The sequence below is a fragment of the Dunckerocampus dactyliophorus genome, chromosome 11 (assembly GCF_027744805.1).
Source record: "Dunckerocampus dactyliophorus isolate RoL2022-P2 chromosome 11, RoL_Ddac_1.1, whole genome shotgun sequence".
Classification (NCBI taxonomy): Eukaryota; Metazoa; Chordata; class Actinopteri; order Syngnathiformes; family Syngnathidae; genus Dunckerocampus; species Dunckerocampus dactyliophorus.
This window is the reverse complement of record NC_072829.1, coordinates 7,953,719-7,974,509: the sequence shown is the minus strand read 5'-3', so window position 1 is coordinate 7,974,509 and position 20,791 is coordinate 7,953,719. Positions and strand designations below refer to the sequence as shown.

The 20,791-nt window shown below is 42.4% G+C and overlaps 1 protein-coding gene across 3 annotated transcripts; it reads right to left on the bottom strand.

The window, feature by feature from the left end:
- Positions 1-1,535: 1,535 nt before the first annotated feature.
- LOC129190212 (cohesin subunit SA-1) lies at positions 1,536-20,506 on the bottom strand. 3 transcript variants are annotated; one of them, XM_054792707.1, is made up of 33 exons: positions 20,137-20,506; positions 19,702-19,759; positions 19,519-19,606; positions 19,131-19,361; positions 18,671-18,767; positions 14,830-14,906; positions 14,682-14,745; positions 14,541-14,582; positions 13,566-13,717; positions 13,257-13,454; positions 13,021-13,119; positions 12,719-12,798; positions 12,494-12,601; positions 8,100-8,187; positions 7,916-8,018; positions 7,740-7,843; positions 7,423-7,515; positions 6,848-6,940; positions 6,564-6,764; positions 6,136-6,200; positions 5,965-6,052; positions 5,819-5,899; positions 5,649-5,741; positions 5,397-5,565; positions 5,115-5,242; positions 3,401-3,502; positions 3,150-3,283; positions 2,920-3,042; positions 2,636-2,817; positions 2,316-2,514; positions 2,125-2,226; positions 1,962-2,034; positions 1,536-1,861 (listed from the first exon to the last, which is right to left on the bottom strand). In XM_054792707.1, the coding sequence occupies exons 1-33, from the start codon at positions 20,282-20,284 to the stop codon at positions 1,814-1,816; spliced, it is 3,711 nt and encodes a 1,236-aa protein (XP_054648682.1). In that variant the 5' UTR covers positions 20,285-20,506; the 3' UTR covers positions 1,536-1,813. The 3 variants fall into 3 exon arrangements, with proteins under 3 accessions (XP_054648682.1, XP_054648681.1, XP_054648683.1); XM_054792706.1 differs by having other exon boundaries at positions 14,541-14,745; XM_054792708.1 differs by lacking the exons at positions 19,519-19,606; positions 19,702-19,759; positions 20,137-20,506 and having other exon boundaries at positions 14,541-14,745; positions 18,671-19,019; positions 19,131-19,271.
- Positions 20,507-20,791: the final 285 nt, after the last annotated feature.

The following is a 20,791-nucleotide window of genomic DNA, read 5'->3' as shown; positions in this document are numbered from 1 at the left end:
TATACTGTATTCTTCTGACATCTCTGATCCTATTTTAACTTTGAATTTTCTGTCCGATATGAAATCAAGGACCCAGTTATAGAACCTACCTCTAATTCCCATCCTATTCATCTTAATCAATAAACCCTCCCGCCACATGGAATCATAAGCCTTTTCAATATCAAAGAATACAATATTCATCAACTCTTTCATTTGAAAGGTTTTCTCTATTTCATGACTTACTCTAACTACAGCATCCATTGTTGATCGTCCTTTTCTAGACCCACACTAAGTTGTAAGTAACTCTCGACTTTCAAGGAAGTAGTTAAGTCTTCTGACTAGAACTTTCTCCATCCATTTGCATAGATGTGATGTTAGAGCAATAGGTCGATAATTCACAGGGTGTTTTGGATCCTTACCGGGTTTATTAAATGGTAAAATTAATGCACTTTTCCATTGCTTTGGTATTTTCCCTTCTTCCCAAATTTTGTTAAATAAATATAATATTTTTCCCAACATATTTTCTGGTAAGTTCTGGAACATAATATAACTCAACTGGTCTTCTCCTGTTGCAGTATCTTTACTTTTATTTAATACTATTAGCAATTCATTGATATTAATTTCAACATCCATCACACTCTCCTCACTATCCTGTTTTAATAACACATCCCTATTCTTTTTTATCATCCTCTCCTTCTATCGTCTATGCTTTTCATCCAGATGGTCTCCTCTGTGCACCCCCGCAAACTTTTTCCTCTTCGTGTCTCTTTTGGTTTGTTGCAGGTCGTGGCGCACCGGCCTCGTCGTACCGGGCCCATATAGGCCGTCGGCTGAGACCTATGCAGTCCACTTCCCACAACCCACCTCCAGTCCAGATGTCAAATCTCTCAACTGTATATTCAATACTTATTGTATTCCTTATCTCGCACTTTTCACGCTTCAATTTTGGCGCCTCGAGCATTTGACAGTCACTTCCGCTTCCCCTCTGTCCGGCTCGTCCAACCATCCACGAGACTTCTGCCTTCTAGAACATATAAGTTTATAAATGATAATATAGTAAGACAAAGCTAGGAATTTGCAATCGCTGCATATAACTGTTTAACCCTGTATATGGCACTCATAGAATCTCAAAATCTTAACCCCAGAAAATAACAAGAACCATTATGACTGACTGATGTAACTTTAAATGTAGTTGTATCTATTACAGAGATATATCACTGTAATATTGTTTTTAGAAAATATGGCTATGTTGCCATAATTGTGTACGTTTGGTGCAAGCTTTTCTGCTTTTTAATAGTTTGATCATGCAAGTTGTTTAAAATCAAGACGTGGAAAGCAATTATGTTTACTCACGTTACTGTCATTGAGTAGGTTATTTTGTGTGTGTTTATACTTTTTTGTTAGTTGTTTTTAATATCTGCACCTGTATTTTTTATTCAACTATTGCCTCTGGAAACAGTAGTGAATGGGCAGGACAACCAACTGCCGATTTTAGTACTTATTCCACCTCAGCAATGAACAGCGTCTTATGATTATGAACGACACTTTCACATTCATTTCAACAATTAAACACTAATTTATTTTGTTAAATTAACAAGACATAACAGAAATATAGGTTTCGTTAACATGAAACAGAGAGCAGTGTCTTGCACAGGGATCAAGTAAAACAGCTCTTTTGTGCTTGTAATTTATAACAACAATAACATTCAGACCCTGTTTTTGTTCAATTAATTCATCTCTCTAACCCATATTACAAAATCCATAGCTGCAAAACAGAGGTTTACAAACGTGCAAAACACAAATCAGACATGTTGCATCAAAAGTCGACAGGCCTTCAGTCAAACAGTTCATCAATGACACTAGTGCTGTGACGGGTGGAGGGCTGTGGAACAATAACAGCGTCAAGACATATTAAGCTCACATTATACATTTTACACAGTGCACAGACTCGTTTAAGTTGATTTCATAAAGATTTGTTTTACCAGCCTGTATGAAGACTCGCTTTCGTATTCGTCAATTTCTTGTTCTGCGGCATCATCCTCTATCAGCGATAGCCTACATGAACACATGCAAACACACACACCTCATTATTGCAGCCTTACAAACCATTCAGGTTTTGTGAGTGTTTTCACAAAATCCTCTCACAAGGTGAGATGGTTGTTCAGTTCTTGAGGAGTCAAGGTGGAACCCTGCTGCCGGAAGGAGGAGTGGTGTCGCTTGGTGGGACGCACCTTTCGCATCTGTGACCTGAAATTTTTGGGTTAGTCGCGACACCACCAGTGTCTGCGATTGCTACTTCAGATAGAATCATGACTTAAGAACAAAAAACAGCATACCGTGTGGAGAACTCATCCTCAGACTTAGTCTCAGATAAACCGCTGCCAACATCCGATTCCAAGATGACATCTTCCCTGGGATCAACAAGCAGTGTGGAGAGCTGCTTCTGGGCCGTGGAGGTGAAGGCCGGAGTGGACAGACCACTGCGGATGCTGCTGCTGTCCAACCAGGATTTTTTCACCGTGCTAGACACAGACCCTGAATTAGGCAGATGGTATCACACAAAATGATTATGCTATAAAAACTATATTATGTAACAGAAATATACGTTTTAAAATGAAAATCACCATAAAAAATAGTATTATTTTCATTGTGTAACCTTGAGCGGAGATCTTCCTGCGCTTAGTAACCGGGGTGGTTTGTGAAGTGACGGCTTCCCTTCTCTCTTCCATCTCCAAAATGGGTCTGGCAGGGGCACGGCCCTCCAAGGAGAGCTGATACACTCTGACTGGTTGCCAGAAGAGGGCAGCAGGGGGACACTGGGATTTTAGAAAAGCAGTCCTGAGAGGGAACAATGAATGAAAAGAACCACAAATGCGCACTTAATGTGTCTGTTTGTGACTGTGACAGTGACTGAGCTCATGCGTGGGCTGTGAAGCTCACAACTGGGTCCGCTCCTGTTGGGGCAGCTTCAAACTGAACTCGCTGAGGATCTCCAGGAAGGCCACGTTGGGGAACTGCTCTTCTCCTTCCTGTTGAGCACGGAAGGCAAAACCTATGCCGTCCCTGAGAGGGGAAGAAAACAACAAAGACCACCACGACCCATCCGGATTCACATCCGTCAACTTTCTGAGCTGATGAGCACTTCAAGATAAACAAAACTTGCTACTCACTTGTGCAGAGCCACCAGAGGTGTGCGAGCACGTTGAAGGTCAGTGCCGAAAGTCAGGGTGAGCCTCTTTGCTAAATCTCGGATCTTGCTAATATCCTGCCTGCTGACGTCCTCCATCAGTATCTCTGAGAAGAGCTGGATTGACATAAAACAATTTGCACTGTATTGTTGTCACACTGACAGCAATGGAGGACTTCTGCTAGTGCATCTTGAGCATGTGTGATATGAGCAACATGTGTCAGCATGGCCAACCTGCTGTAGACAAAGGCAGAGAGTCTTGGCGCTCAGCACAGGACTGATTGCCTTCGTCTTGATTATGGTTTCTTTGATGATGTCGCCAAAGTCCCTAAAATACTGCAAGAAAACAACCAAGACATCAGATGATCGTATTTGCAGAGTGCCATTCAACTACATTTCTGGGTGCCACATTTTAATAAAGCTCGGGACCAGTCAGCTGGATTTCTTTCTTCACTATTTATAGTTTATATTTTTACTTCACCAAATGGCTCGTACGGTAGTGGTAAGGTTTGGTTTATTTCAAACATGCATAACAGCGTTACACTAAAGAACTTCACATTTGCACGCATACTTCAACATGTCAGGAAATAATTAAAAAGGATTCTATTTAATCCTAAAGTCATACATTACAATTGCAGCAATATGTTTATGCTAGTCAAAGATCCTCTATACAGGACAGTAGCACTCTGCTGTTTTGAAAGACCTACTGCAAAAACGCTTATCAAAGATCCTCAATATAACAAGTGTGCTCTAAAGATTTTTAAAGACCTACTGCAAAAACCCTAGTCCAGGGATCGGCAACCTTTACTATCAAAAGAGCCATTTTGCCCCCTCTTGAGTCCTTCCCGTATTCATTTGTGTAAAATTAAAATCAAATGTAGCCCACTTTAATATAATAAAAAAAAACTATTGTTGCAGCTCGGGAGTTTGAAAAACGTAAACATAAATTTAGGTATGTTTCTTGACGGGTCTGAAATAAATGTTTTTTTTAATCGGAAAAATAACTTTCTTTTAAATGCAAGTGTTCTCATCTGTTTAATTTGACTTGTGTTTGTGGCGCTCGATGCTGATCTTTCCTGTGTCGGGGCAGTAAGATACGACTTGCTCTCATTTGTGACCGATATTGATTATTTAAATATATTTTTTTTTTATGTATTCATGGTTAGCGTTGCACGTTCAAGAAGCCGCCTGCAGGTGTAGGCAAGGGTCATAGATGTGCATGTGATGCATATTTAAACTGACAAATTATAAACATTTTTTTTGTATTATATGTTAAAGTTTCACTTTGATCTTGAAAAATAACCCAAAGTAAAATAATATATAGATAATAATTACATTAATATATAACCTTTTTTTTTCTTTTGTCATGACTGAAAGGAGCCACAACAAGGAGGCTGAAGAGCCACATGCTGCTACCCCTACCCAAGGCATAGATCCTCTACATAGGACAGTAGTAGCGCTCTGCTCTTTTTAAAGACCTACTACCAAAATGATCGTCAAAGATCCTCAATATGACAGGAGTGCTCTGTTTTTTTTCAGGATCTGCTGCAAGAATGATAGTCGGGCCAAAGTGAACTGAACTCTATTGATATCCACATAACTCATGTGGGCCGCCGGTTGAAGAGCCCCATATTAGCACAACAAATTAGAGCATAAATACTGTAATACGTATGTTATTTTCACCCTGATAAGTTACAGACAAACAAATAACGCCAAACTATGAAAACAAAAAAAACACTGGTGGGAGGTGACTATGAAAATAATACACTCTGTTCTTGCTATGTCGCCTCTTTTGATTGCTGTTCTCTCTGGAGGAGAATGAGAACACCAGCAAGGCGCGAGGAATGACTCACTCTGATTCACATCCTCCAGTCATAATTGAACTCGGCATTTTGCCGTTTTCATGCCTTCAAGAAGTAGCACAAAAAAGCTGAAACATGAGTTCTACCTTGTGGTAGTGCTTGAAGATGTCAGTGGCGGCTGTGAGGTCCAGCACACCGTAGATGACCAACTTGCAGTAGCCGGCCAGGTGGAGGCGATTCTTCTGAAGAAGGGCAATCTCCTCCTCTTGCTCGTCTGTGGAAGAGGAACAAGCCACAGCTGATGACCAGCTGCCGATGGACTGGTAAAGTGCAACGGAACATGTGTTGAAGATGGAGTTCATACTTGCAAAGTCTTATCAATGAACCGTCACGAACAACCACTGACAGACAACGATCACTTAAAATACCTTCCACTACCACATTGTCAGAGCATGAGAAGACATAGTCCAGAAGAAAAGCTGCCAGCTCAGCACGCATTGCATCGGAGGGCAAGATGTACAAGCTTTGGAGGGCGGGTTCAGAGCGGACAGAATTGGTGCTGTAAAGCAGCAGCAGATCACAGAGCAGCTTAAAGGCCTGCAGTGGAGAGAAGAAAAAAAGACATTTTAATTATTTTGCAAGTGACATCATGATGTTGCTGTTGGTGCTGATTCTCCAACCTCATCCCTGATCTCAGCCTTGTCTAGACACAAACACGTCTGGCAGATGTGGCAGAAGGAAAGGACATCCTTCTTCAGGTGCCTCACCTTCTCCTGGGAGAGACAAGAGTCAGCGACCATGAAGTCCAGTGGAAAAACAAAAATGAATGCGAAGGCTGTCACTCGGGCACCTCGCTGAGTGCAGAGTTGTGCGCGTTCACTTTGGCCCACATCAGGTGGAAAGCGGAGCAGCTCAAAGCTGACAAGATGAGCTGAAATGAAGGCAACAGTAGTCACACTCTCTTCATTACTCTTCCAGCACAAAATCAGCACAGACTTTCTCATCCAGCTCTCTAGACTCCAGCCTGCTTTTAAGAAGGTCCATGAAGGAGTCAAACAACCTCCAAGCTGTTAGGTCTTTGGCACTGTAACACACACACACACACACATATATTAAATGAAAATGCAAATGCCCTCCCTTCGCTTTTTTTGATAACACAACACACACCTGTTCAAGGCCGCAATCCTTTTTAAGGCCATGGCTGCACTGTAAACATCATCATCGGTAGTGCCCTGTGTGTACACACACGCACACACACACACACACACACACACACACACACACACACACAAGTCCTGAAAATGTCAGGTGTGATGATAACCAAAAAAACGGAAATAATGTTGTGCCATATATGACAGAGTCTGGATGCTCAGTGCAAATGAATAATATAAGTATAAAGTATATACACAATTTAATTTTACATAGCAGATGCCATGCTGAACATACAATTGTACATACAGATGAGTCAACCACACCAGCATTCTAGTAATACCCATAAAACACCACTAGATGACAGCAACGCTGTTGATACATCTTCCTGTTCCTCCACTAATACACTTCTGAGAGTAATTGTACTTTACTTAAGTTTTATATACCTGCAGCAAGTCGCTCAAATAGGTGCTGAAGCACTCGGTCAGGCTGTCCACCAGCTGACTAAATGCCAGGCAAGAACGGGAGGAGAAGGTGTAGTGGTCGGAGCAAAGCGTGCTGAACAGGCGACCGCATGCGGCTAATACGGCGGCGTCCGTGTGCTTCACCACAATCCCGCATATCTGAGACAGCAGCTGGTCCAGATGCTGATGACATGGTAATGAGAAAAAGCATAACCCAACTGCATTGGCTATTGTTGTAAAGTCATGAGCTCCAATTGGTCGCTTACCTTCTCCATCCCTTGTACGCTGCTGTACATCTCCAGGTCAAAGTACAGAGGCACTTGCAGAAGGAGCTTTACTTTCCCTGCATCTGCCGAGTACTGCGACGTGGGCATTGGTGCAAACGCACACTTTAATAAATGATAATACTTGACACTAAAAACATTAATCATAACCAAAGCTCTTGAGAACAGAACAGTGATATAGGACAGGGTTTGTTAATCTGTCAGTTTGGATTTCAAGGTAAAAGGAATTATCCAGAACTTTCTACAGTTCAATGGCACTGAAGATGTTGTTACCATTTCCATGCAATTACTTGTGTAAGGCTGGATTTTCAGCACACACAATAAAACCACGCTTTCTCTCTGAAAAACAAACTCCAGGCACATGTCGATGGTGAGTCACTGGTAGCATTTTCATTTGATATTTTGCTTTTCTTTGTTTTATACAGCAGAACATGACAATAGCAATTGATTACTATTAGGTCTGTCAAAGGTTTGACAGAAACAAGCTGGTCCATGTGCTCAAAAAGATTGGGGAGCACCAACAGAACACTCATTCAACTAATAAACATGACAGTTACCTTGGTCAGCATTTGCGGCAGCAGGGGGATGAAATGGGTGGTGACACGCCTCTTGTCTTGTTCCTGGATCTTCTTTTCCTTCATATTCAGGCCCTTCGTGTTAACATACGAACACAGACACATGTTGACAGGTAAGACACTATGCACAAAAGACTAGATTGCTTTGTTGCCAAACTTTCGCTACCTGCAGGTGTAATACGTGTGTCCATATAGTGTACCCTGACTACTGAACAATAAGTCTAGTCATGAAGTGAGGCAGCATAAAAAAAAACATCTCAATGCTCCAGCTACGTAAGTTATCACGGTGGTGTCCTCACCTTCTTGGCCAGCGCTCTCCCAATGGGTGGCGTGGCTTCCACTGCTTGTCGGATCACGCACATCATCAACTCAATGAGCGCGCCCTCCTCCTCGTCCATCAAACCTAGAGGAGTCAAAAGAAGACTTACAATCATCATCTTTGTCGTTTATATGCGGACAGTTGCAGCAAACTCACCAGTTTCTTGTTGTAAAAGTGTGGTCATTCCCTCCCAGTCTTTTAGCTCAGAACTGGCTACATCCCACAGGCTGTCCACCAGGTAGGTCCCATGCTCATGGAACTTGTAATAATAAGAGTTTCTTGTATGCATTACATTAATCATAGGGAGGCTAAAGACACAGACAGAAGGAAAGAAATCTACCTCACACTGAATGTAGAAGGAGATGAGGATTTGGAAAAAGTCCACATTCATGTCCCTCTGATTCTCGCTGTCAATGACACTTTTCAGCCTGTAACACACACACAATCAGAATAATACAAATATCTCTTTTTGCCCTCATAGAAAAGACTGATAGAGCTTACGGGATGTATTAAAGGTCAAGTACAAAGCTTTTCTAAAAGTGAGGATTCTTACTCATGCTGACATACAATACCGTATTCCATATTTTGCTAACTATAAGTCACACTTTTATAGTTTGACTGGCCCTGCAACATAAGTGGTGTTTACACTTGCACGCTTTTTGCCTCCGCATTGTACTGCAATTTGCCATGGCAATGCGTGTCATTTGTGAAGACTAGTTTGCACACTGTTTGCGTTCTGTTTACACATCAATTCCGCGACAAATTTGTGAACAAAAATGGCACGAAATGACCACGCTCTCCCGCAACTTATTTAAACCTTGTCAAGGGGGATAGGGCGAGGCTTCCGGGTGTCGGGCAGTCGACCACTGTGTGTGTGCGCGCGCGCATGTGTGTCCGTGTGTGTGCACGCGTGCGTGTGTGGGTGCGTAGGAGTGGGGGGCGCGTCTCTGGGCCTGCCGGTTTGTGGACCCCGGTACTCGTCTGCCTTTGTGGGGTGTGATCTCTCGCTGGTCTCAGGGGTTGGCTGTCCTCCGGCCCGCCGGCGCCCTGTCCTTGGCTGGGATTACCTCTCTGCGGCCCCTTGCTTGTCTTCCCGGGGGGAGGGCTCTCTGGGCTGGGTCTTGGGGCACTGATCTTTGTGCTGCCTGCCCCTGTGGGCCTGGTGGCCTTCTGGCGGTGGGGGCTCGGCCTGGCAATTTGTGGCGGGGCTCTCTGGGAGGTGGAGGGCGGCCCCTTTCCTTTCATGCATTCTCAGTGACAATTACACGCCCACACATTCTTGCACCTTTATATATATGAAGTCTTCCCCACATACAGAGATACCTGTACATTTGCACACTCACAGTACATACGTACTTCCCCACATTACTCACTGAGTTAACCAGGGTGTTATTATGTTGTTGGTTTTATTACAGCGACGGTGATATCAGCAGTATCATTCTAGTTTTTTTTACAATGATGTGCATTACGGTAATTATCATTCTGTTCACTATCATAGATAATCATTTCATTACTACAATTATGTATGACTGTTTCAATGCAGTATTGTCATTGTGATCACTATCATAGTTCATCATTTCATGACTGCTATTATGTGATTGTCTCAATGCAGCATTGTCATTGTGGTTGTTGATATTGTTTTGTCCTTTGTCCTTATGTCCTTGTTCGTCTGTATAGTTGTCATAGACATTTATTTGCTGATGTAGTTCTGTATGTTTCTGCTGTTCTGTTCTTGTTGCCACAATTGTTGTTGTTGCTGCTGTTGTCCTTGTCTCTTTTTTTTTTTTTGTCCCCATCTTATCCCCGTACCTCCCCCCTGTTTTTTTTTGTCTTCTTCTCTGTCCCCTCCTGCTCCGGTCCGGTCGCTCCAAATTTGCTTAATAACAAGCATCTGAGTCAAATAAATTCTGTATAAGAGGGGAATTGTATATCACACTTCTCCCTGGCAGAGTAAATCTGTTGAGCACTTGACGGCATTTAGATCTACAATTCTATCTGCTTTAAAGGCTGGACAGGACAGGGGTAAAGAAAAAATAAATAAATAAATGAATAAATAAATAAATAAACCAACCTTGTCAAGGTCTGTTTATGTCTACGTCTTACTTCTGTTATGCGCGACGTGCATTGTTCCCACATGGGTATGCACTGTCACCACCACTTCCGGCATCTGTGAAGCAGTCGTGGCATTATTTGGTCCAGCGTGACGCCATGCAACAGCAGACAAATTACTTCCTCTATTTTCAAAGGACTTACAAGATGTTGAACTCCAGAGGAGAAGCCCTTGTTGCAGAAAAAAAGGTACGCTTATATACTCTCACAGCTGCAGAACAAGAATGCGGAAAGAGCAGGAAGGAGGCATAAACTAGAAAAATTAAGGCATCCATCCATTTTCTATACCGCTTCTCCTTTTTAGGGTTGCGGGGTCATGCTGGAGCCTATCCCAGTTGACTTCAGGCGACAGGCGGGGTACACCCTGGACTGGTCGCCAGCCAATCGCAGGGCACATATAGACAAACAACCATTCACACTCACATTCATACCTATGGACAATTTAGAGTCACCAATTAACCTAACATGCATGTTTTTTTTGGATGTGGGAGGAAACTGGAGTACCCAGAGAAAACCCACGCATGCACAGGGAGAACATGCAAACTCCACACAGAAAATGCCCACGGGAGAATCAAACCCAGGTCTTCCCGATCTCCAGGCTGTTAGTGTATTGGCCAACATGCTAACCACTAGACCACCGTGTGGCCCCGGCAAGACAGTGTGAGAGAGGGAATTACTGACTAGAAGACATCACTTTGGGTATTATGATCACTTATTAACAGAAATTCACAAGGAAGAGCCACAAGAGGCTACAAAAATTACTTGAGAATTCCCCCCGACTTGCTCCCAGAGGTGGTGGAAAAGTTAACCCATTCATGTGAATGAGACACGCTTTGATATGCGCTGCCCGCATTGTTTAGGCATAGATTGTGGTGTGTACGCGATGCGTTCATATTGCGTTCAGCACTAGTTCACGGACATTATGCGTGCCACAAACTTCCTTTACGTATGAGGTGTGTTATGGTCGCCACATTATGCTTTCATGTTGGACACACACTCCGGGCAGCCCTGGTGCTGTTCCGGAGGTCAGAAGAACTAGAGTATAGAGCGGCTGGAGCCACTTGCTGTGGCCACCATGGTGTATATAGTAGAACTGTTACAAAACCCATATTTTAGCAATGCAAAAGTCTGACACAGAGCGTGCACTCTCTGTATGGAGAGTCCGTGGGGACATCCGGTTTGTACTCCAAAAAGGATTAGGTTAACTGCCGACTCTAAATTGTGAATGATTGTTTGTCTATATGTGCCCTGCGATTGGCTGTAGACCAGTGTACCCCGCCTGTTGCCCGAAGTCAGCTGGGATAGGCTCCAGCATGCCCCCGCGACCCTAAAGAGGAGAATAGAAAATGGATGGATGGATATCGGGTGTATTTTCATTCATATACATGTTTGTTAGGTAGATTACTTCTTCATCGTCAATTTCCTATCAGATTTATAGAGTGTTGGACCAAATCAAGTCAAAAGAGTCAAGCTAAAGGTATAAAGGATATTAATACACTTTACTGTAATATCTATCTGCAGATAAAATTTCTTTAAAATCATTGAAATGTTTTTTTTTTTAGCTGAAATTACTACATTTTGCGTTTGCATTGTTGATCTATTTTCAATATGGATGCCTTGATTGAATATAAAAGCGAATAAAATATGGATAATTTAGGTATCCATTCATTTTCTATGCCGCTTCATTATAACAAAATAATCATTTTAATCAGTTTCTTCAGCAGGTGATTTAATTGATGAGCTCCTTCCCTCAAACTGAAGGTGTTGATCATTAAAATCACCTGCTTTAGTGACTGGCTGGAAAGAAAACCTGCAGTGTCTCGGCCCTCCATGGCACGAGTTTGACACCCTTGACATAAGTAGTTACCCAATGAGGATTTTCTGTCATCGCGATTACGTAAAATGACGAGCTGTACCCGTTTCATGCTTGTACTCGGCGGTGGTAGTGAAAAGGAACACGTGGAAAGATAGAGATATCACTGGATTTCATCACATTATTCATGAGGACTCACAATGTCTGGTATACACATGCTACGGAGATGGTATCATTAGAAAGAACTGCATGTAGATTGGATGAGTGAGTCTGAGTGTTTACAAATATGGGATCCATTATCTGCGATTGGCTGGCAACCAGTCCAGGGTATACCTGCGAATGACCCTTAAGAGGATAAGCAGCATAGAAAACGGATGAATGGGATCCATTATATTAATTTATTTTAAATATTAAATAGACTTAAAAATGTAAGTCTGTGGGTGGTAGTACTAATGATGAGGATCCTAAGACTATAATTTATTTTTATCTACTTTTTTTTTTGCTTGTTACTGTTGGTTTGATGCTTTGAAAGAAAAAAAAGTTAGTGTTATCATTGTTATTGTAGTTTATTATTTATTATTATTATTATTATTGCTGTTGTGATTGTTATTCTCATCATTATCATTGTCGTTATTATTGTTGTTTTTTTGGTTGTGTGTTTGTGTGTCTTCTCTTTTCGATTGTTTTTTGTTTTTGTTTTTTTTGTCTCTTCAGGTGTTTTGGAGCTGGACTGGGGTGGAGCTGGGGTTGTTGTTTCTTTTTTTCTTTCCTTTGTTAATTAAATAAATAATAATAATAAAAAAAGGCTATACTTCTTATAGAGGAAGAGGCCAGCTGCAGATGCCAGGCTGCGGTTCGAGGCGTAAACCAGGGAATAGATATGACCGCACTCCTTCTCCCCCAGGCCTTCCTCCGTACCCCTACACATGTACAGAAAACAACACAAGTTTGTATGAAGCTGCAGATCATCACAATATTGTTTTTGCGATTAAACTTGTCATTTGATTGTCTTTTGTAATATTAGAAAAGCCTCTCACTGGTGGATTAGCACCAAAAGCTTGACCATTTCCACTGCCACCTCTTGGTCCTTGTCCATTACCATGCTGACCATCCTCTCCTAAAGACGTACACTGTTAAATACACATTTTTCTTCCAGATCCCGTCTTGGTTTTGTGTTTGAGAGGAGTTAATGAACGTGAAGCCAGACAAAGGACGAGGCTTAAAACAAATGAAAAAGGAGAATAAAAACAATATACTGAAACAATAGATAGGATGCTGTGGCAGGAAAATAGGGAGAGGAAAGAGAAAGGACGCGCTCCACTCCGGAGAGACGCCTCACTTTAAATCTGCTGGTGAAAAGCTCCAGGCGGCCAATGAACTCCTCCTCCTGATACAGAGCCTGCAGGCTTCGCACACACTGCAGACGCACCAGACTTTGCTGAGGGAGAGCGGACAGAAGAATAACACAACATACACACTTGACGTGCTGCATGCATACGGATGCAAACAGTACTTGAAGAAGACCATAGCGATTTCATGCAACAGAATAAATCATGACAAGTCTCACTGCTGCACCTTGTCGTTCAACATCCAGCCCAAGTATTTGATATAGCCGTCGGTGAGGAAGTACTCGGGGTGGGTCCTGAGCCATACTCCAAGCTCCTCCATGCACGCTGCCCGGATCTCCATCAGTTGGTCGCGGTAGCGGTGCACAAAAATGCCACGAAAGGTGGTGTTTATCATGGATGACAACTCCTCTTTGTTCTCCTGCAGCTGTGGAGCATTGATAAACAGGACACGCGTGGTTGTGTTCAACCTGAGTGGAGCCTAGGTCAAACAGTTAGTCTTAAAAGGTCACCGTGTTACAGTTTGTGTGCGTGTCACCTGACTGATGGTGGCCTGGAGTTCTTCCAGTCGCTCAGAGTCTTGTTCGTGTACCTCCTTACCCTTCTCCAGGTTGTAGCGCCGCTGGATGGTGTGCAGCTGGAAGGACACCATTACAGCTACTTCCACCAGCCCAGTTATTAGCTTCATGGCTAACAGGGAACAGAAATGCACACTTAATTAGATTATAATGAAATCATTAGAGCTAATTTTATTCACTGAAAATAAATCACATGGTTCTACAACCTTATACCGAGGTGTGTGGTGTATATTTTGACTCAAGTTTAAGTACACAAAAATATGGTTTGTTTCCCTTTGCATAAATCATATTAATTTGTTATGCTTATATAAGATATGACACAAGCCACACAAAGTTTCATCCATATTCACAATCCCTTCCCGATCCAAAATGTAATAATTTGAGATGCCAGTATGCAGTCTGTGTGTGCTAATAACACTTCCTAATAATATACAGTAGTTATTGTTTGCAGGATCCACTGGGGGAGTGTGAATATCTTGCTTACAGGTTTCATACCAGCCTAAAGGCATTATGGGTTGTCTCTGTGGTTTTTGACTTGAGCAAAATAATCACTTTCAAGGAAGGGGAGCAGATGTTACAAAAGAGATGCTATACAGCTAGAAGTGCATTGTGAATAACAAAAGGAGCTCCTCCAGCAGCAAAAACAGATGTGGGCTGAATAGAGCAGGTTGTTCCGCCTCAAGGAGACACAAGAATGGATCCAGTTTTTTTTAATACCAGGCTTTCCGCTCAAGTCAGTCATTAGCATGGAGGAGAACCTTTATGACATCTTAGGTTAACATGGACACTTGCACAATACAATGCAAAAGCAGCATAAAAGCAGTTACAATCCTTTTGTAGCCACAAACGGGGTAGATATCTTTGTAGAATTGTGGATACAGGTCTCACTGATGTACTTAATGTTATGACCAATAAGTGAATGTGGCACTGCTCACCCAGTAGGGTGCTGGTGTGTCTGAAGGCTCTGACTTGGGAGTCTGTGAGCCCGGTGAGTAGAGACAGCACAAAGGGGAAGAGGTACCCGTCGTAAATGAGACTACCCCGACAGGAGCGCACTAGGACCCGGGCAAACTCACACAGGCCTGCTTTGAATCGCTTCAGCGAGGGGCCCGGCTTGGACAGAGGATATGTCACTGAATTCTGGAAGAAGAGCCGTACATATTCCACACCATTTTTTTTTTTTACAGTTTAAGAGCAATCATGCTCGTCTTATTTTTTTCTCACCAGATCAAACTGTTTGGTCAGTGTGGCGATGATATCCGCATTTGGCATGGAGTCGAGCATCTCTCTGGTAATCACTCCTGCAAAAGCATACATGAATACTCGGGCTGTCAAATGATTAAAATTTTCACATTAATTAGTCCTTCCTGATTAATCACCATTTGCAACTATGTCTGAAATATGCCCATTTTTTACTCTATTTTATTTACAGCAAGATAAATGACAGCATAGGATTATACATATTTGTATGTATTAACAGCTCCAAATGAACTGAAAATGTTAATTTAAGTTAAAAGATACCACGTCTGATAACCTATTTGCCTGACACTGGTGTCTTTAATAGCAGCTGAACATTTCAATCACACTTTTAACCATGTTTTTATGAGTTGAGGGGTTGCGCTCAAAGACACCACATAATTTAAGTTGAATTAATAGATTTTGAGTTTATTTATAGCAAATTGTACTTCGACATATGAGTTATGCAGTGCCCATGAACACATCATCGTGTGAACAGCGCCTGGCCAGCGCGGAGAGCACAGTGCAAATTAATTCCTGCTCAGACAAGAAGAATGGAGATAATTATGGAGACGTTCATCATTTGTGTATGTATATATGAACCAACAAGTGAGTTTAATGATTATGTGACAATGAGTGTGTTACATTGTATGTGCTCGTTCTGTTTCCTGCCTTCTCCTTGTTTTCTTTTTCTTCAGATCCCACACTCCCAGCGGGAGGCGGAGCTGCTGGACGCACCTGACTCCGATTAACACCGACCTATTTAGGCCCAGTGCTGCCAGCTGTGAGGCGTCGGATTATTGAACCTGCTACACAAACGCCTGAGCTTTATTCTCGTCTGTTTGCTTTATGCCTCCAGCAGCTACCTGCCTCTGCCAGGGAATCTTGTGTTTTTTCTCATGGTACGTTTTTTCGCCATCGCCTTTTGTTCCAAGTTTTTGTCCATTAAAGACTCTTGCAAACCTGCGCCTCCTCTCGCCTCTGCATCTGGGGTCCAGACAAACACACGCCAAATCGTAACAGAGTGACTTTAGTGGCGCTTACACTGAAATGGTTGAAGACCAGTTTACGCACTTGGAAAGCAATTCGTGACTGAAAATGGTCCGCATTGCCACAAAATTCCACCCTCCCGCACAAGTTATTTACACCGAAGGACTGTTTACGTCTAGTGTACGACATAGTATGCAGGACATGCACTGATCGCGGCTGGGTATGCATTGTCATCACCATCGTGGCATTATTTGGTCCTGCTTTGTCTCACGTGACAGCACGCAACAGCAGGCATCACCCCTAGTTTCATTAAATCCTCTATTTTCTGGGAACCTAAGATGCTGAACTCCAGGAAAGAATCTCTCGTTGCAGAAAAGAAAGGTAAGTCGAGATTTTCTTGCAGCTGCAGAAAGAGAATGTGGAAAGAGCAGGAATAAGGCATAAACTTGAAAATAAGGACACGGACAGTGTGGGAGAGGGAATTGCTGACTAAGACATCGCTTTCGGCATTATGATCAGTCATCAACAGAAAGAGGCTACAGAAATTACTTGAGAATTCTCCCCAACTTGCTCCAAGAGGTGGCAGAAAAGTTAACCCATTCATGTGAATGAGACACGCACCACCCGCGTTGCTTAGGCATACAGTAGATTGCGGCGCATTCATGGTACAGTCACGAAAATTATGCGTGCCACAAATTTTAACATTTAAAATTTTTTTTTTGTGCACTGGCACGCAGCCCCACACAGTTTATACCAGGGGTGCCCATTAAGTTGATCGCGACCTACCAGTCAATCTTATCTATAACAAAAGTTCATTTATAGTGGCTAGTTATGTTGAAAAAAAGTGAATCGTTTGATGGTGTTACTTTGCGTCTTGAACTCCACTATAGAAACGTGTGTTGTCTACACTTCCGCCTGTTAAACTATTATTTCATGATTAATTGGAAAATGCATGCGTGGGTTTTCTCCGGGAACTCTGGTTTCCTCCCACATCCAAAAACATGCATGTTAGGTTAATTGGCGACTCTAAATTGTCCGTAGGTATGAATGTGAGTGTGACTGGTTGTTTGTCTACTGTATATGTGCCCTGCGATTGGCTGGCGACCAGTCCAGGGTGTACCCCGCCTGTCGCCCAAAGTCAGCTGGGATAGGCTCCAGCATGCCCCCGTGACCCTAAAGAGGAGAAGCGGTATAGAAAATGGATGGATAATTGGAAAATGGGCCCATTGCCGAAACATTTTTAATATGTTGCCTTGACTTCGACTGCATTGTCTTTTGCATAATAATTTTAATTTCTTGTACATCTGTAATGTTTGATAGCAAATGCTAACTGGACGTAATACATGAACTTGGGTGTCTAACGAACGCTACCTAGCTATTTTGACTGACATTATTACCGGTACTCAGGTTAGGTACCCAACAAGAGAGGAATTATGTGTAATTAGATTTATTGCTATATTGAATTGAATTGTGAATTACTGAATGATATCAACTACTCTGATTACCTGTCAACTTTGAAACTGTGAATGTGAAGTACTAATCATTAGCATTTAGTATAGCAGTTTGAAAGTTTACCGGTCAGATTTTATATATATGGTATAAGTTTTATAGTAAGCGTTATATCATGTTGGCTTGATGCTGGATGTTGAAAAATTGTGTGCACAATGATATACAACGTACATAAATACTCATATTTATGAATACAGTAAATATATTACACATTTAGATATTTAGGGCTTCACGGTGGCCTAGTGGTTAGCATGTTGGCCACACAGTCAGGAGATCGAGAAGACCTGGGTTTGAATCTCTGTTGGGCATCTCTGTTTGGACTTTGCATGTTCTCCTCGTGCGTGTGTGGGTTTTCTGCAGGTACTCTGGTTTCCAAAAAGATGCATGTTTTGCGACTCTAAATTGTCTATGAATGTGAGTGTGAATGGTTGTTTGTCTATATGTGCCCTGCAATTGGCTGGCGACCAGTCCAGGGTGTACCCCGCCTCTCGCCCAGAAGCCAGCTGGGATAGGCTCCAGCATACCCCCGAAACCTTAACGAGGATACGTGGGATAGAAAATGGATGGATTTAGATATTTATCAATTTATTTTCTGCTTATAGTAGGAGGCAGTTCTTTGGAACTTGGTCATTTTTTTAAAGTAGCCTGCAGGCTGAAAAAGTGTGAGTACCGCTGGTTTACATAAACTTCACACCTGTTTACGACCAATTTACTCATTGGCACGCAAAACTGCGTACCACTGCGAGGACAAAATGGGCACAAGTGTGAACTAGGCTTTTGAATGTTGGTAATAAGACTATCCACTTATTGTTTTTCTTTGTCTTTGTTTATTTAGACCACGTATACATGCATAATAATGTCTGTGAATGCCCCTCACATAAGTGTGGTGGAGAATGAAAAATTGTTGTTCCGAGGATGGACAGAGGGACGTGGTTGCGAGTTAGAGATACATGTATGGCGTTGGAATTGCACTGTTGTTGATGTGTTAAGGTCAGAATATAAGTTATAGAAGAGCATCAGACTGTGACTGTGCGGACCGACACACACTTTGGTGTGGAGACACTACAAATTTTGACATAGTTAATGAAATAATTTAGCAAATGCGTTATTTTTGGCAGCCCCAAATGAAGACACAAAATAAGGTGGGACATTGTGTTTCTTTGTCCTTTCAGAAAACACTTCATATTCAGAGAAGTTTAACAATGTGATCCAGTCATGCCAAGGGATCAATACTCCACCTTCGCCCTGGCTGAAATTCGAAACATAATCTGTTGACCCAAAGTCCTCCCACCTCCCATCCATCTCCTGGGACTTCCCCTTGACCCCTGACCTTTGCATCCACAGGATTGAACAATGAAGTTGATGAGAACCAGCATCCCTGTCTCATGACTTCGCTTGTAGGCGTCCAGCCACTCGTCGACCACCGTCTAGGGATGGACAAAAAGACAGCAGCCAAACAGACAGCTGGATTCTAAATAATATATCACAAGAGTTATGCTGCAGGACGTAGGATTGCTTTCTCTAGCAGCTAAACATAACCTCCAAGAGCCACAACCCATCACAACAACGATCAGGATGGATGCTTGCTGTCAATAATTAACAATGCGACCCAGTGCAAAGCCTTCCTTGCTCCTCTTTGCATATCTGAGGAGACTCCGGAAGCGCTCATCCATCAGCCTCTGACAACACAATAATCCCTCTCATTAGAAACCGCCTCCCTCAGTAGCTATTCATGTCTTCATCTGTATTCCCCTGTTCCCTCCGTGCCCCTCTGTTGACAGTTTGCTCACCACCAGGGCGCTCTTTCCAGAGCTGACAGCTTCAAAGATATCCTTTGCACTGATAGCCCGATGGCCCCTGTTCACTACTCTTGTCCCAGGCTGGGGTGAGGTCTGCATGGGGGTCCCTTGGGGGGACTGTTCCTGCTGAGCAGCGTCTGGTGGAGAGGAGATGGGGCTGCTCGGCGAGTTGGGTGTCGCTCTCAATGCAGCTTTACGTCTCTGCCTCTTGGGTGGCTTGGGCTGAGAGAGAGACAGAAGGGAAGCTCAGCAGGGGTTTTTGAGTGAACTGATGCCATCGACTGAATTAGCGGTGGCTTGACATTCAACAATTACAGCTGCGCCTTGCTACCTAGACCTGATGATAGCAGAGAACCAAGTGTTGTGTAAATTCACTTACAACTGAGTTTGCCGGCGCTTGTTTCTTCCGCTTTGTGGTTTTCGCTGGGACCACATAGTCTTCATCTAGATCTGACAAGTCATCAAAGCTAAATAAAGACAGAAGAATAGAGCGTATGTCACTGCATATACGGTCACACATCTACCAATTATATTAGTACACATATTTATTTGACACTGGTACCTGTCAGAGTCGTCACTTGACATGTTTGATGCAGCATCAGGGATCCCCATGAGACAGGCTATGTTAACACAGCAAAGGCAGTGTGCATGGTTTAGCAAATTCAAGCTTTTAGAAATATTGCTTGACTTTAATCTTGTGAGTAAATATCACAAAGTTGCTTGCTTACACTGTGAGTACTGTTTTTCTTTTTAAACAAGTTAAATTTGTCTTATAAAGAACTAGTAAACCTACAAATTATAGTCTTTATGGTTTTACAGTACAATACAGTTGACTGGGTGGCAATTAATTAAGCACTTTAGCCTCGAAAGTACTACCTCGCTAGCCACAATGCCATCAGAAACGTACTAATAACTACGATTTAAAAGATATTTCCTATTAGAAGATAAGTATATGGATTGTTATTTTCCTTATACACGTGATGCGTTTGCTACTTACCTAAGTTTTTTGACTTCTTGTCCCAGTCACAGGAAAGGCGCGGAAAGACTAAATACACTCTAACAACAAAGATTCTGATTGGCCAGAGCCACAGTAACGAAGTCTGTGATTGGTACTTGAAAGCTACCGCTTGCTTCAGATTGGTCATTCCTGTTACCTAGCGCCAAACTAGCTTTATCTTATCTTTGTAATATAACATGTAGCAAAATTTGTAGCCACATTTTTGGTTACAAAGCAGTCGCTTAATTGGAGCCCATTCGTAACTTCCAAGTATTTAAGCAACTGACATAAAATATTGACAGGATTGATTCAACGCTTCCCCTCCTTGCATGTCCCGACACTCAACGGGTCCTCTATGGCACGCGTCCATTGTTCCGCGTTGGTTTACAACATGAATACCCGTCAATTCCACGAGCGTCAAAAAAGTAACTTCCGGTGTCTACTTTCAAATTAAACTCCCTTCGACCCCCTCAATAACTTCAAATTCAGTTTTTAATTTACATTGGTGTTTTGATTAAAGAGAACAACGCTGCTGCATTTACATTACTGAGAAGATACACTATATTAAGAAATTCATATCGCACAAGGATATACAAATAGACCTGCTTTTATTATCAAACAGGATACACTTCCGCTTATAGCCAGTTAACACATG

Excerpts from the sequence above, each read along its gene's own strand:
- LOC129190212 (XM_054792706.1), bottom strand. The coding sequence starts at position 20,284 with ATGACCAATCTGAAGCAAGCGGTAGCTTTCAAGTACCAATCACAGACT. Across the intron at positions 18,768-19,130 it reads CTGGAAAGAGCGCCCTGGTG|ACGGTGGTCGACGAGTGGCT; the intron begins GTGAGCAAACTG and ends GTCCATCCCTAG. Across the intron at positions 6,941-7,422 it reads TGCCGCAAATGCTGACCAAG|TACTCGGCAGATGCAGGGAA; the intron begins GTAACTGTCATG and ends CCCACGTCGCAG.